Here is a 15,209-nt window from a genome sequence, read left to right as displayed (position 1 = left end):
TAACGAGTTTTTAACGAGATTCTTTTAATAAAATGTTTTCATAAATTTATACCTTCTTATTTTTCAAGTTGCAATTTCAAATCAATTAAGAAATATTACTTATTGCAAAATGTTTAATAAAAATATTACAATTCTACTTCACATCCGATTAAATGGCCGTAAAATAACCTCCCCTGCGTACCGACTGTACAATCTGCTAAGTATCCTCCATTGGTTCGCCTTTTATAGATTTACTCAAAGGTACAGCTAGATATAGGATTGACCTGTTACCATGGAAACGCATTGACCAATCATATTTTACTAAAAAGAGATAGCACATCGTCTTCTTCGTCATCTCCTTATCTTGAGTTCTATAATTCAACAATGGGATCCAGCTATCTATTATGAGACGTGCTTTTTGTGACATTTTTACATAATTCTTTAATTCGGAAGAACTATTTTTTTAATTGCAATCGTTAGACATACGATTTTTATTAAGAAATAGTTCCAAGAAAGATATGATAGGAAATCTTGCTGCCAAACTACGATTACTTTTGCCAGATAAAACTGTCACAGGTATATTCTATTTGTTAAAATAAAAGAGATACGTTGAATTGAACTATAGTGCAATGATATTCAACATTATTGTTATTGTAATAAAATATTTCTTAACGAAGTAAAATACATAAAGGCAAATCTATCCTCTACAAGCTCAGTATATTTATTTATTGATGTAGAATGTTTTGTTGTTATTCTTAATTTAATAGCATTCCATAAATACCAACAAAGTCTAATATTTTGATCGGACTATCGCATTAAAAAGGAACTTTTCAATTGGAAACAGGAAAAGGAACGTTGTTGGATTATATGATTGAAAAGGAAGTATTAATAAGTGCATTATAAGTGTTCTATCAAGTTTCATAAAAAGCAAGTAAATAATAGGAATTACATGATTAGCGGAAAGTAAGGATTGTTCTGTTTTTTTTTTTTTTTAATTTTTTATATCTCCTTATAACTTACTACTTCTTTTTCTATTTACTGCTCTTATTTCAATATTGACATTTATAGGATTAAATTAATATTTATTTGTGTATATTTTTATAATTAATATTCTTTGAAGTAAAGTATCAGTACATGTAGTAACGGATTAATATATCCTTTAAATGTCAATGTTCTATTGTGATTAACTATATCATAATAAATTATAAAAGCATTAAAATTGTACAATAACTTGTGCTTCTACTCATATCATAAATATTTTGGAATATTTCATAGTTTTTACTTACTTCTATAGATATAAAAGTATATGAAAATCTTATAACTTTACAAGTATGAAGTTGCAGTCTGTATTTGCTTATTTACTACTTCTTAAATCATAATTTATAACCAAAACTATATAACAGTCTTGTATATATTATAATTAATATATTAACTTATTAATATTTTTTAGCTCACAAATAATCTATATTTCATTTGTAGCTGAACAATGGAAACTTTTGGGTCAAGAAAAAGATGGGTCTTTGCTTATATGTTGGTTGGAAGAAAAGTTATTAGAAGACAGCACAGTTTTGCAATATACTGTTATAGGCCATTACGACCGGATTAAAAATAAATTACAGGTGAATACTATATAAAAAACATATATAATTTATAAGATACATCTCACATTATATTTTGTAGATCCTACATCGTTTTCAAATGATATTGAATATTGTTCAAGCTACAATAAATCAAAGCCGTTCATTACTTGGCTATGTGACCAAGCAAAATTCTTCTATTGAAAAAGCTGTTGAATCTGTTGAAGAAAATAGCTCTAAAGTAGAAGAATCAACCGTGAATGTAGAAACTTATCAAGCATATCTAATGAAACTTGATATAGACAAACTTTATAATTTGGAAATTGAAAGATCTAAGCAAGTGCGCATTCAATTTTTATATAGGGAGAAACTCCAAACTACATCTGATAAATTTTTATTATTACTTCATCAAGAATGTAAGTATGTAATAGAATTATTATTAAATTAACCAAATTTTATTTAAGTTTTTTTATATATTAATATTATAATTTTATTTATGTAGGTGTCATGATATATACCATTATATTTGATGCATCAGTGGATGCTTTATGGGAAATAAAAGAATTAAAGCATGAGGAATTAGTGAAAGAGTTTGTTTGGGCACAATGGGATATGACAAATCAAGTATTATATCATATTCATCACAGACGAATTCCTACGAGTTTAGTGAGCGAAGATAACGATGAAAATAATATGAAATCGACTCGTTCGAATCCGACACTTAGTGGACTTCAATTTCATGACGATCTTCCACATGAAACAGTGGTTAATATTTTATTGTACAGTAAACATTTCTATATAACTAATTATTTGTCAATAATTACGATGCTTTATCTTTCAGTTAAATATTCCTTTAAATTTGCCTCAATTATCAACTACTTCTAACTGTGGAACTTATGAAGATGATGTTATACCTTTGAGAGTTCATGATTGTTCTTTAGATCTCATTGTGGTATCAGATTCTAAAGGAATGGTCTGTGTTTGTCATCATTACCTATATAGACCAATGAAGACACAACATGCAGTTAATTCTTTAACTGAATCAAATACCGTACACTTTGCATATTCAGTGACACTTCTTCATCACAGTTGTGTCATTCATTGTGTTATACCAGGCATACCATGGTCACGTGCTAAGCTTATAAGACCAACCTTTGCAATATATGAAAATCATTATATGATTGTATTCGTGCAAGGTTTACTTATACATCTTCTTGAAATAGGACTCAATCATGATCCCTGCTGCCACATATTATGTGGTTCTTCAACACCTGTTGCATCACATGCTTCTTATTTAGTACCATTACTTGATTTACAAAATACAGAAGAAGGAAATTATAAAAAGCAAGAGACATCTGGTCTTCATCATAATATTACAGAAACTAAAATTAGCTACTTAGATGGAAGTAGTATCTTTTCAAATTCTGGCTCAAAAATTTTAACTATTGATTTACCTACACTGGATCTTGTAGAATTATCCATTACTACTGATTTCCTTATGGATATTTTTCGAAAAGAAACTTCTGTTGAAGTACGCTTGGGAATTTTGCATTACTTCATTTGTCATAAAAACGATATGGAAATTATCGCGGATTTAGTATCTATCGTAGCAGAGAAACCTCGACTTTTGGAGATCGTACGATATATGCAAGAAATTCTCATTGGCGGATCATATGCTTTGGTACAAAAGAATTTACTTGCAGATGCTATGCCCTTGTTAACATTATTACCTGTTACTACTATGGAAGAGTACACGAGTTTTGAAATAAAAGTTAATGATCTAAATATAACATTGAGTCATGAAAAACTATGGAATACATCTGTTATGTTACTTTCACCACAACAAAGATTAGTTCCTTATCATAGTGATTTGTGGACTAGACTTTGGGAACAATTAAATAAAAATATTAAAGATAAACCAAGATTTCAGCCGAGTAAAATTGCGGAAAAATTGTTGGTATCATTGGCATGTTATCAACCAGAGGCATTATCAAGATGTAGTACTCCTATGTCTCCAAGTGGAGGGTAATATCACCTAATATAATGTTTTTTCTTAATATTCTAATATCTGACTATATCTAATTATTAAGTATATAGATTTGTTATAGCTACAGTTGCTCTTGGAGATTTATTGGGTAATCGTAGCAACAAGTTATTGGACTCTAGTTTACCATTCACAGAAAGTGAAAGTTGCACTGCTTCGAAACAAGAACATATCGTCTCAGTAAATTTACGTGAGCTTTCAATGTACCTGTTGAAGAATGGTACACAATCATCGACGTGTCATATTCAAGGTTCATGTACAGCTTTACAAGTTCATGCAATGGCTACGAGATATGTAGCGGCACAATTAGAAACATCACGTATTTTATGTCACATGCTTTGTCGGGCGGCTAACGTTGACTTACGAATTGAACAAGAACGTGGTTTTATGCTTATGTAATGTCTCAAATTATTTACGTAATTACAATACTACTTGATTTACAAAAAATATCATGATATGTATTTCATTTCAGTGATCAATTAGATAATGGAAAACGATGGTTGTTGTTCATGCTTTTGGAACGTTACAGATATGCATTAGAAAATATAGCGTTCCCCGCTCCGCAAGGATTTACGTCGTTTTTCACCTATCTTGGATATAAAACTTTAAATTATTCTATGTTTTTACAATATGTTCAGAGAGCAGTATTTGAGCTACAAGTAGATGTTACAAAAATTATCATGGCAGGTATATCTAATTCATTCACTACATTCATAATAAAAAATTTTTCGCTATATTCGTAAACATCTACAAAAAAAAAAAAAAAAAATAATTATGTTATAATCGAAAATGTATCGTTAGATATAAGTGATACAAAAGAAAATACTATTAAAAAATTGGCTCTACTATCTTTACTACCACGATCTCGAGCCAAAAGACTTTTAAATCAATGGTTACATCCAGTTAGCTTAATGCTAAGAGCTCGGGAACACGCGGCTAATATTTTATCAGGCGAAGTAGCTCAAAATCGTGGCAGATCTTTTCAACATCGTAATCATCATAATGGTGAGTAAATAAAATGGTAAAAAGATAATGATTTAAATCTAATAAAAAAATTTACCTCTAGGTTTAGCAGCATTTCCTTCTGCGGATCGTTTGTCGCCTTTAGATACATTTCTTGATTTACTCACTGCAAAAGGTAAATATAAATTGATATCAGCGATCGATGTTTCTGTGATATAAATTAATATACTTCTTTTACTAACATTATTTCAGCTAGTCTTGCTGAATTAGATTTCGGTTTGCTTATGGAAGCAACTGTAACATCCACAGAAGATTTTTTATAAGTAAAACAAGTTAACAAAAAATATGATTGCTTGTTTTCAATACAAAATATCATATGAAGATATAACTACTTGCATAATTCTATACACTTTGCTATTATGAGTGTTTTCTATAAAATAATGAATGTAACAAATTTTAGATTAATCAATGGATAATAATGATTTGTATTAGTATTATTTAAAGAAAAATTGTTCTTTCTTCCATTAGATTTATTCTATATAAAGATAAATACATACCGACTCTATGAAATACATATATTACATGATTTTTTACTAACAGATTCTTGAAATAATATCTTGAATTTAATTTACTTGAAAATACTATCTTTTTTTTTTTTTTTTTTTTCAATTTGGACGTAATTCAATATGTACGGGACATTAATTTATAAATTAAATACATAAACAGTAATCTAAATTTTATTTATGTAACAGACAAAATTAACATAATCACTAGTAAAAATTTTTTTATCTATATTAATTACACGTTATTTATCTAAAAACGTATGACAAACGTAGTAGAAATATTTTTAAATAAAGATTATATAAAGCCTTCTCGATATATATTATGGACATTAAATTTGTATTTTAATATGATTTGCAGTTTAATATGATTCGAACTTTTTAAAAAAGCGTATTAACAAAATTTTTGCATTTTATTATTAATTAATAATATTTAATAATGTATTTTAAAAGACACACATTTTATAGAAAAATGGTAGCATATTACATTATTGGATTATTTAGTATGTAGTGTTTACAGTATAGTACAATACGAACTATACCATATTTTTGTATCATAATAGATTATTTATTTCTTGTTGATTAATCCTTTGTAGGAGGAACTATTTATCAAAGTAACTAATCAATTTAATTACAGTTGTATGTAAAATTAATAATTTATTGTTTATATGCGAGATGGATCAACTAAGAGGAAACAGACGATTATTTTCTAAAGTAGTGTCTTAAATGCAAATTAATTTAATAAATTTTCTTAACTAATTTTGTTATTTAATTTTCATATTTTCAACTTTCTTATTATTCATTGATCAATGTTACAAAAAATACGTGTATAAAATTAGATTATTGCGTATTCAAATATATTTATTAACTAATAATTCCTGCAGAATTTATGAAAAACAAAGTGTTTCATTTAAAACTGTCTATAATTACTTAATTCTGGGATCGAGGTTTTTTTCTGGAATATGTAACGGGAAATAAAAAAGGAAATAGAATGAAGATAATTCTTTAGTTATAAAGACATATTCCGTATTCTGATTAAAAAATTACATTGTTATTATTATTAAATAGAAATAGATGTCATTATACACAGCTTATAAAACATCCTCCTATTTTATTTTTATTATTTTAGAAGATAGTCAACTAATTCCTCATAGACGAACCATTTTCAATATCATAATCTGTATTGTATAGTGTCTATTTAAACTCGGAATAAACTAAATTAAAATTGTATGTTAATAAGTAATAACATATCATAATTCGTATTATGATAGAAAATACATCTTTATAATTGAATCAAAAATACTATAATAAGATAACTTAAAAGGAATATGTTGTAACTTTTTTTTTTATATAAAATGTTAAAAAGAAAAAAAAAAAAAGAAAATTATATCGTTAATTGTTGGTTGCATATGAAATCGTACAAATGTCGATATATTTTATATTAATAGCAGAAGTAGCTTTGTCAGTAAAAAAATAATTACCTGCAAATTAGAATAACATATGTTAAATAATTTTCACAATATAATTATTATAATATTTCTTCGAAACAAACTCAGAAATCACTATTTTATAGTAATTAATTATAAACTTAAGATTTCAGTGTTTTAAGATAATTACACATCGAATCTGGAAACGTTGTTAATCAATCTTCATTAAATGATTTTATATTAAATAAATTAAATAAGAAAAAAATAATTTTTTAATTTTGTGATATATAAAGATATATACGAATTTAAAATAATATGCGTAATATACCTGATTTAAAAAAGATCACGTTTATTAATAATAAATTTAAAGCACGTGTGATAGCGAAGAAATCGTATGAAAATCGAACGCTGAAATCTTAGTTCTCAAACACTATCACTTTATACATTTTTTTTAATATTATTATAATAATCTAATCAACAATTATGCAAAAAATATAATATAATGACATAACATATCTTTTTTAACATGTCCATACATATATCACGCCATTTGAATTTTTAATTCTAACAGCATATCTCTCAGATACGTTATATAAAAGAAGGTTGCGCTTTGATGCACCTACTACATTGCATAAAACTTGCTTCACACTTTGTTATTGATGTTACTTCTACATTTATGTACAAAAAAAGTATTTGTGAAAATAACTTATAGTATCTGTGATACATATATTTTTACTAAAATTGGTAAAACTATATACTAAAATTAATATTTTTTTTCGTTTGATGAGTTTCAATATTAACGTATAGCTCAAACCAATGTTATTTATTTGATGTATTACGGTCTATTTTCTACTGCAAGAAAAAAAAAAAAAAAAAAGGAAAGAAAACTAATTTTTCATTAATATTATTTATGTTTTACATCTGACATTAAAAGTCTGCTGCTGTTTTTATGGTAATTTTTGTTATATTAAATAAAACTAAAATGATGGTATTACCAATTAGGTAATTAAGAATCCAGTAGCCTTTCCTCGAAAGCTAAAATAAAGAAAGAATATCTTTATCCATTAATTCATAGTACAATAAAGTTAAAGAACAAATTAAATATTTTTTTCAAACAATTTTTTCGCAAGTAAGATAATTATTTTTATACAAAAACAAATACTGCTCATTAATAATTTATGACTATAAATAAACACAGTTTACATATAAATCGAAGTTTTAGAAAAAATTAACATGTTTATGTGAATAATAATATCAAAAGAACATTTTTACAGAAAAACTTGTTATTGTGATATTATTTTCAAATAGTTCAACTCCTATTTATTTAAAAATAAAGAATTAAACATACTGGATGAAATTACTATAAATTTCCAATTATACTTATATAAAATACATATTGATTTACACAAAAATTAAGTAAATTATAGGATAAAAAATAATATAATGGAATAAGGATCTACTTTTTCTTATAATAATAATTTTATAATAATGATTGTATATGTATATTTTAAATAATAATATTTATTAAATTGCAAAAATTGTGTACAGAATACAAATATGCTTTTAATGTCATAACGACGACATTCAAGCATAAAAAGTTGTTAATTAAAAAATTAAGGAACCAATTAATATTATATATACTAATGAGTAATAACATATAGCACCTACCTTAAGGAGATTTTACGAATTATTATTTTCATTGCTTCCTACATAAGATTCAAGAAGTGAAGTTTTGTTATCTTCTAAATCAAGAGGATCTGAAGTATATGGATTATTTGAAGACACATCATTTGCTGAATTTGTAATTGGAGATGATGTAGTAGCACCCAAAAATATGTCGTCATCGAAATCTAATAAACTAGGTGCAGGATTATATGCCATTAATTCTCCCCCACCATTTCCACTTATGGAGTCAGCAACTACAATCGTAATTCATAATTCAGATTCATATAATAATAATACAATTCTATTCTTTCTCATTAAAAATAATTTCTACAGATTCTAGAAACGATTTTGATACTATTGTTCATACATATCGTCTCGTATATATATACGAGATATGTATGTACCTGTAGTACGAAATAAGATATATACCTGTAGATTGATCGTCGTCTTCTTTATCACAATGTGTATCCAAATCTGAATTAACGGATATACCAAATGACATTGAAGTATCCTCTGCACCAAATAACTGAAAATACAAACAATTATAAACTAATGATGGACTCTATCAACATTAAATGACATGTTTTTCTTGTGATCTTTAATAGTGTATTTACCCCAAGAAGTGTATTTACCCCAAGAAATATATTTACCCCAAGAAATATATTTACCCCAAAAAGTGTATTTACCCCAAGAAGTGTATTAGCATCAATACTATATCCTTCACCACGTAGGATATCTCGAAGATTGTCCAATTCCGTCTGCATTGATTCAAGATGATTATCCATTTCCTCCCTATAGACAGTTTTCAAAGTAGATCAATATGCATAAAAATGTCACCATTCACACAAATTTATCCATGTTTGTATAGATGCTCCTAAATTGTTTAAATGTTACCTGAAAATTATGATTCTTTATATGAAGAGATGTGAGCACAAGTAAATTTATAAAACCAATATTGCCAGCTAATCAATGTAAAAACAAGTAAACAGCAAAATTTTATAATGGATGATAAATTGGTATAAAGTTTGGAATATACCAATGTTTACATATTTTATAATTGATATAAGCTTAGTATATACCAATATTTCAACATGTATTTCTCATTTATATGCAGTGTATGTAATGCCTTTTATGTAGTAAGTCTCAGAAAAAACTTATTTCTTAAGAATTAAGAAAGATAGGACAGATACATAAGCGTTTTAATAAATCATACTACTTGTGCAAACAATATTTCTAATAGCTTGACACATATGACTTAAATATTAGTTCTGTTTTCTTAATGACCTATATTAGTGATGTACATACTGTTGTTATTAAGTATTTTTACTATTATTTATGAGACGAAAAATTACATTTAAAATTTAATCTAACATATACGAAAATATAGATGACAACAGATGCACGATAACACACTAATTTTTATACAGACAGACTGCAATAAACTTGTAAAAAGATTTTCAAATAATACTTAACTAAGATCAAATTTTTCTGAGACATACAAAGATGGGATATTAAAAAAACTATAAAATTTTGAATTTGATCATTTGATGTATATGTACATATATCTATGTGTATGCAACGTACACACATATATATGTTATAATCAATTATTGATATTAATTTATATATATAAAGAAAATATTTGTACTAAAATTCCTTGTACTTGATTAATGCAATCATTATAAAGTATAAAAATTGGTTGCTCCCACTTCAGTCTTCTGAATTAATATCTCCACTACATTTAAATAGAATACACTGCATTTGATCTCATTACCCATGGTCTATGTTGAACTTACATTGTTCCTAACCTGTAATTAGCATCAGGTACGCCTGAAGAATTGACGCAACTCAAAGATAAGTCTACTGAATCACTTCTGTCTGGTTTATTGCAGCCATATTTTTGTTGCTCCGACAAATTTGATGCTTCACTTTTATCTGCAACAATCTGATTATCTTCATCTATGATATTTTCCTCGTGATTAACATTTATAAAATCGTTATTAAGCCTTGCAGATTGACTATGGGAACTGTTATTGCTATTCTCTCCGTTTTCATCATTCTCCATATTGTTATTATTGATAATTTCGGGAACAATTAATATGTCTTCAAGTTTCACCAGAGAAGAGTCAGTTTCTTGAATATCGTCGTCTACTTCAGTTGAAGGTTCAATATCAACATCAGGCTCAACTTCATTGGATTTACTCATGTTAGCAGCCATAGCTGCTAACTTGGAACTACGAACAGTCGCCACTGGTATTGGTTTAGAAGTGATTGAATTATTCTCCAATAAGGCAATCGTCACAGAAGAGTCCTCAATGGGTATTTCGAGCAAATGTGTTTCTTCCCTAAAAAGTGAGACAACCTAATGCGAATCTTCATTATCTTGATTTTTATATGACTGATATACCTTATGTTCTTTCTTTAGTATCTGTTGTCTAATTTTGAAAATTTGGCAGAAACATAAGAAAAAGTATGCTTGATGATTTATTACTAGTAACATGCAAGATAAATCTTAAATGTAATGTCTCTAACTCAATTAACAGAATAGCGAAAATATTATGTTAAACCTAAAAAAGAATTTCCTGACTGAAGATACATAGCATAGTATAAGATCAATTAACAAGTCTGTTCACATCAATTTGCCCCACCTATATATATGTATGTAAGATGTATTTAAATTAATAGTATAAAAATATAATTATTACGTCATATACATATAATCATAATTTGATAAAATATGGTATCATGTAAATGTGTGAATATGCATGTATGTCCAGTTACAGCCACATAGATAATTAACTCATGATAACTAATCATTGTTCATGCAATGTATGTAAGGCATTATATCTGTTGATCATATTACTGCCCCAAATTAAAAATTGCAGAACATTGAAGCAACAAATCATGTACATTTACTTAATACTTATATTTTAGTTAAATTTCACTTCTTTTGAAAATAATAATTTTTTTTTTTTTTTTTTATTTAAAGAAAAATGTTGGTCTCTTCATTACTTCAAAATATGTGATTCCCACTACTTTATTAATATAACATTACTGAGAAATATTTTAAATACTACAAAACAAAATACATCTCATTTAGATATACCCAAAGATTCATTTACAATTACTTCATTACTATACCCCTACAATCATGCAAAAAGAATTTATGAAAAGCATGTTTATGAGCCAACTTAGAGTTTCTTTTAACAAGAAAAAATAAAAAACAAAAAAGAAGTAGAAAAAAGAAATAACTTAAAACACCAACACCAAATTATGTCGAGTGAAAAATGTTAACCTTGACTCTTGTCCATTCTCCGTTGATGGGATCAAAATTTTGACAGGCACCTTGTTTTTCCTCCTAATAATATTTAAATTGCATAATTATAAGTATTAATGAAATAAGTATGAAACGTGCTATACAATCTACATAAGAAATACCATTGGCTTGGACAGTAATCATGCACTAATGTAAAAAAAATTATAATCTAATAAGATTATATGTATAGATATATGTTCAAAGTAATATATCAATGATAACTTAAAGCTAAATATTACATTGCATGTAATTACACTATATAATTATATATATATATATAGTGTTTTATAATAACTCTCATTATCAAATACTAATAATAAGTCATATGATTATGATGAGAATAAATCGAAATTAACAAAAAAGTATAATTAAATATGAAACATATAATATAATTTAGTATTATTTATATGATATCCTATAAAATGCTAATAGATCAACAATTATATATTGTGATTAATGATGTGATTTCTTTACAAAATTACTAATCTACTTACTTTTTTTTACCCTTACAGGGTCGTTTCTTCTTTGCATCTATCTCTTGTGATTTAACCAAGCTAATATCATCGCTTTGAAGATGAACCGCATTATCCACTAAGTGTATAGTTTCCATGCTGTCATCATCTACTAATGATGTATCATTGGGATGTTCAGGACTTTCTATTGCTGGATGTTGTTGATTTTCTAACATTCTATGTTACAAAAATTTGTTCATTTATTTTTAAAATTATTCCAATTTTAAGTAAACAATATATTGCAAAAGAATTTTTTTATACTGATTGCAATAAAAATAAATTAATACCTACTCAGCAACTATGTATTGAGAGTCTAAATCTGGTTCAGAAGAATCAAGTTCATGAATAACAGGTCCTGTTGGAGATGTTTGTGCCTAAATACATTTATATTAGTATATTAAGATATATAAATTCCAATCTTAGATAAACATTGAATATGAGGAAACAAATGCATAAATACCTTTGAAATTTTACTTTGTTTATTACGTTGACGATTAGAATCATCTATCATTAATGGATACCGTCTCTTAACAGAAAGTCCACCACTTCTTGATGGTTGTACTAGTGTGACAAGGAAATGAATTAACTTGTTTACAATTTGTTGCTGTTTTAAATGTTTTTGTCTAAGCATTGCAAGCTCTCTCCATAATGCTTCATTTTCTCTTTTCATAGCACCCAATCTGGAATCTAAATGTTCTTGTCGACCTCTCATACTTCTTACTTCTGTTAACATTTTATTCATTAATTCTGGTTTAATAGGTGTAAGAGCTGGATCTTGACCTTTACTTGATGCAATCTATATATATATATTATAAAGTAAATTATAAATTTCTTAATATCAAGTTCCTAACTTCATATCTAATACAAAAGCAACTTTTATCACTTTAATGGAATATTATAGATTGGTATTAAATAAATAAACAAATGTCAATGATATACACTTACTTTTCTTTTAATATGTTCAACAAGATATGGATGACCTTTACAAAAAAATTGATGTGCAAATTCCATTTCATCCCTATCACATTTTAAACCGCCTAATTCTACAGAAACTTTCTTATGAAATCCATCTAAAATTTAATAAATAGTATGATGCAATTATTAAAGTATTGATGTTAAATTTCGAATATATTACATATGGAAATATACATTGTTATACATACACATATTTAGTTGCCGCACAAAGCTAGCCATATTATTATGTTTATAGTAATGTGGTAATAATTCTCTGGCAAATTGTGCTTGATTTCGAATGAAAAAGCTTCGTCCATTCTAAACGAAGAGTAAAAATTTACATTACTTAATGACGACTGTGCAATTAAAAATATATACGACACAAATCAACGTTAAGCTTACGTTTCGTCGATTAAATTATTTATAGAAAGAAGTAAAAAAAAGTAGCGGTAAAAAAAACGATTGTACAAGTTGTTATTAAAGATATACCGTATTTAACATGTAGTAACGATGTTGTAAACGTTGGAAAAATTAATATTTATTAACAATAAATAAATCGGCGACTTACAGGTGACCAACAAATAAGGTCGTCGGTCTCAGGATCTTCAACCAGTTTCCAAAGTTTTGCAAGAAAGGCAGGTACGCTTGTACCTAATTCTGGTATTGTATGCATTTTTACAATAAACTCAAATCACAAACAATTAATATTTTTATATACTTTTATCTTAACAAATATGGAACAACTTTATATCTCACAATAATGGCCGACCACTGACGATGTTATTCTGCTACAAGCATTTAGTAAAAGGTGGGGTGAAGAGGGTAAACTACTTTAATAAGCGACAATAGGGACTTTCCGGATGAAAATATATTCTTATATTCAATCGTCTTATTAAGATGGTTATATTAATACACAAATGTATTTATTCTATTTGTTATATTTTACGAAATTGATAAAAAATTTAATTATTAATTGATAGTATTTTATTTCTATAGTGCATGCAAAATATAACCAATGAAAAATCAACTATGTAAGACATTGTTGCAATCCTATTGGCTGAAATTAAAAAGTAAGAAATTGTTGTATTTAATAACGACCAATCAGGAAAGAATAGTAATAGTATAACCAATGGAAGACAACTAATTCAATAACAGAAAGAAAGGACTTTGACCATTAATAAAAAGAATAACAAATACATCTAATAGGTCGTTCACTTATCTATCGGAAAGTTACCGTGATCAAAAAATTAACACTAAGTTGACATTCTTTCATTATAAAATTTTCAAGTTTGAAATTGGCGCCTAAAGAAAATTCGTATTACATAATTAGAGTGCATATTTTTAACTACTTTGTACTTATTTTAAAATTACTAGATTTTATTTCAAGTTGTAAATCAAAACCTTACAAAACAAAAATCGAAAGAAATATTAAGTAATTAATATTATTCATGAACACTTTATTTTTATATTATTTTAATACACATTGTGAAAAAGGCAGCATGGGACATGATAAATAGAAGAAACTTTTCAATATTTTAACAATAAATTAACACCTAGAAAATATAATTATTCATATTTATTCTATATTTTGGAGAAATTCTATATCAGAGAAATACCATGTTTCTATCACTTGTTTTAAACTTATTTTATATTAAACTTACATTGTATGATTTTATACAATGTATGTTTCTATCTGTAATAATTAATGTATAAGTAAAAAGTAGGATAAACTTATGCATCCTTTATTCTTAATTTGAAACTTATCAGGATTATTGGCAGACCTTGTTTTAGAGAAACATTGAATTTAAATATCAAATACAATATCTATATCATATTTTGATTGGTATGGTACATATAAAGCAAAATCAAAATTGTAACTTTGTATAAGAGACATGTATAAAAAATGTTGCTTATTGTAATAAATCTACATAAATCTACAGAATTTTGCATTTGATTCTCTACAAAATAACTGTTTGTTTAACATATATAGTTTGAACATTAACGAAATTCTAAATTAATGTTTTCTAAAACTATTTGAGTACAGCTTTATACATAAAATATTTTAATCAGTCACTAAATCTTATAATTCTAAAGTTATATATTATTTTTGAATTTTACGAAAATTGCAATAAATAATTCTTGAAAGTTTTTTCTTTTTAAATATTGATGAATGAAATTATGTAAAATGTAATACTTTATGAAAACCAACACA

The 15,209-nt window shown here is 26.4% G+C and overlaps 2 protein-coding genes across 7 annotated transcripts; one reads left to right on the top strand and one right to left on the bottom strand.

Moving 5' to 3' along the window:
* Nucleotides 1–46: 46 nt before the first annotated feature.
* Nucleotides 47–5,028, top strand: LOC122634730 (protein pigeon). Of its 2 annotated transcripts, XM_043823957.1 has the most exons (11): nt 48–555; nt 747–942; nt 1,459–1,598; nt 1,660–1,972; nt 2,059–2,321; nt 2,398–3,581; nt 3,654–3,995; nt 4,073–4,287; nt 4,402–4,605; nt 4,667–4,738; nt 4,816–5,028. In XM_043823957.1, exons 4-11 carry the CDS (start codon nt 1,678–1,680, stop codon nt 4,884–4,886), a joined length of 2,646 nt encoding a protein of 881 aa, XP_043679892.1. In that variant the 5' UTR covers nt 48–555; nt 747–942; nt 1,459–1,598; nt 1,660–1,677; the 3' UTR covers nt 4,887–5,028. The 2 variants fall into 2 exon arrangements, with proteins under 2 accessions (XP_043679891.1, XP_043679892.1); XM_043823956.1 differs by lacking the exon at nt 747–942 and having other exon boundaries at nt 47–555.
* Nucleotides 5,029–6,127: 1,099 nt separating this feature from the next.
* Nucleotides 6,128–13,795, bottom strand: LOC122634734 (heat shock factor protein-like). Of its 5 annotated transcripts, none has more exons than XM_043823965.1 (12): nt 13,566–13,795; nt 13,207–13,315; nt 12,989–13,113; nt 12,504–12,839; nt 12,335–12,417; nt 12,026–12,220; nt 11,511–11,573; nt 10,012–10,560; nt 8,884–9,007; nt 8,645–8,741; nt 8,219–8,469; nt 6,128–7,585 (listed from the first exon to the last, which is right to left on the bottom strand). In XM_043823965.1, the coding sequence occupies exons 1-11, from the start codon at nt 13,668–13,670 to the stop codon at nt 8,231–8,233; spliced, it is 2,025 nt and encodes a 674-aa protein (XP_043679900.1). In that variant the 5' UTR covers nt 13,671–13,795; the 3' UTR covers nt 6,128–7,585; nt 8,219–8,230. The 5 variants fall into 5 exon arrangements, with proteins under 5 accessions (XP_043679900.1, XP_043679902.1, XP_043679901.1 ...); XM_043823967.1 differs by having other exon boundaries at nt 8,902–9,007; XM_043823966.1 differs by having other exon boundaries at nt 10,024–10,560.
* Between the last annotated feature and the right edge of the window lie 1,414 nt (nt 13,796–15,209).

The sequence above is a fragment of the Vespula pensylvanica genome, chromosome 15 (assembly GCF_014466175.1).
Source record: "Vespula pensylvanica isolate Volc-1 chromosome 15, ASM1446617v1, whole genome shotgun sequence".
NCBI classification, from domain to species: Eukaryota; Metazoa; Arthropoda; class Insecta; order Hymenoptera; family Vespidae; genus Vespula; species Vespula pensylvanica.
This window is presented reverse-complemented; position numbering and strand designations above follow the sequence as displayed.

Coding starts and splice junctions, on each gene's coding strand:
- LOC122634730 (XM_043823956.1), top strand. CDS start 498: ATGATAGGAAATCTTGCTGCCAAACTACGATTACTTTTGCCAGATAAA. Junction 1,599..1,659: donor GGATTAAAAATAAATTACAG/GTGAATACTATA, acceptor TATATTTTGTAG/ATCCTACATCGTTTTCAAAT. Junction 4,739..4,815: donor TGATTTACTCACTGCAAAAG/GTAAATATAAAT, acceptor ACATTATTTCAG/CTAGTCTTGCTGAATTAGAT.
- LOC122634734 (XM_043823965.1), bottom strand. CDS start 13,670: ATGCATACAATACCAGAATTAGGTACAAGCGTACCTGCCTTTCTTGCA. Junction 13,316..13,565: donor ACCTTATTTGTTGGTCACCT/GTAAGTCGCCGA, acceptor CTCTTCGTTTAG/AATGGACGAAGCTTTTTCAT. Junction 12,418..12,503: donor AACAAAGTAAAATTTCAAAG/GTATTTATGCAT, acceptor AAATGTATTTAG/GCACAAACATCTCCAACAGG.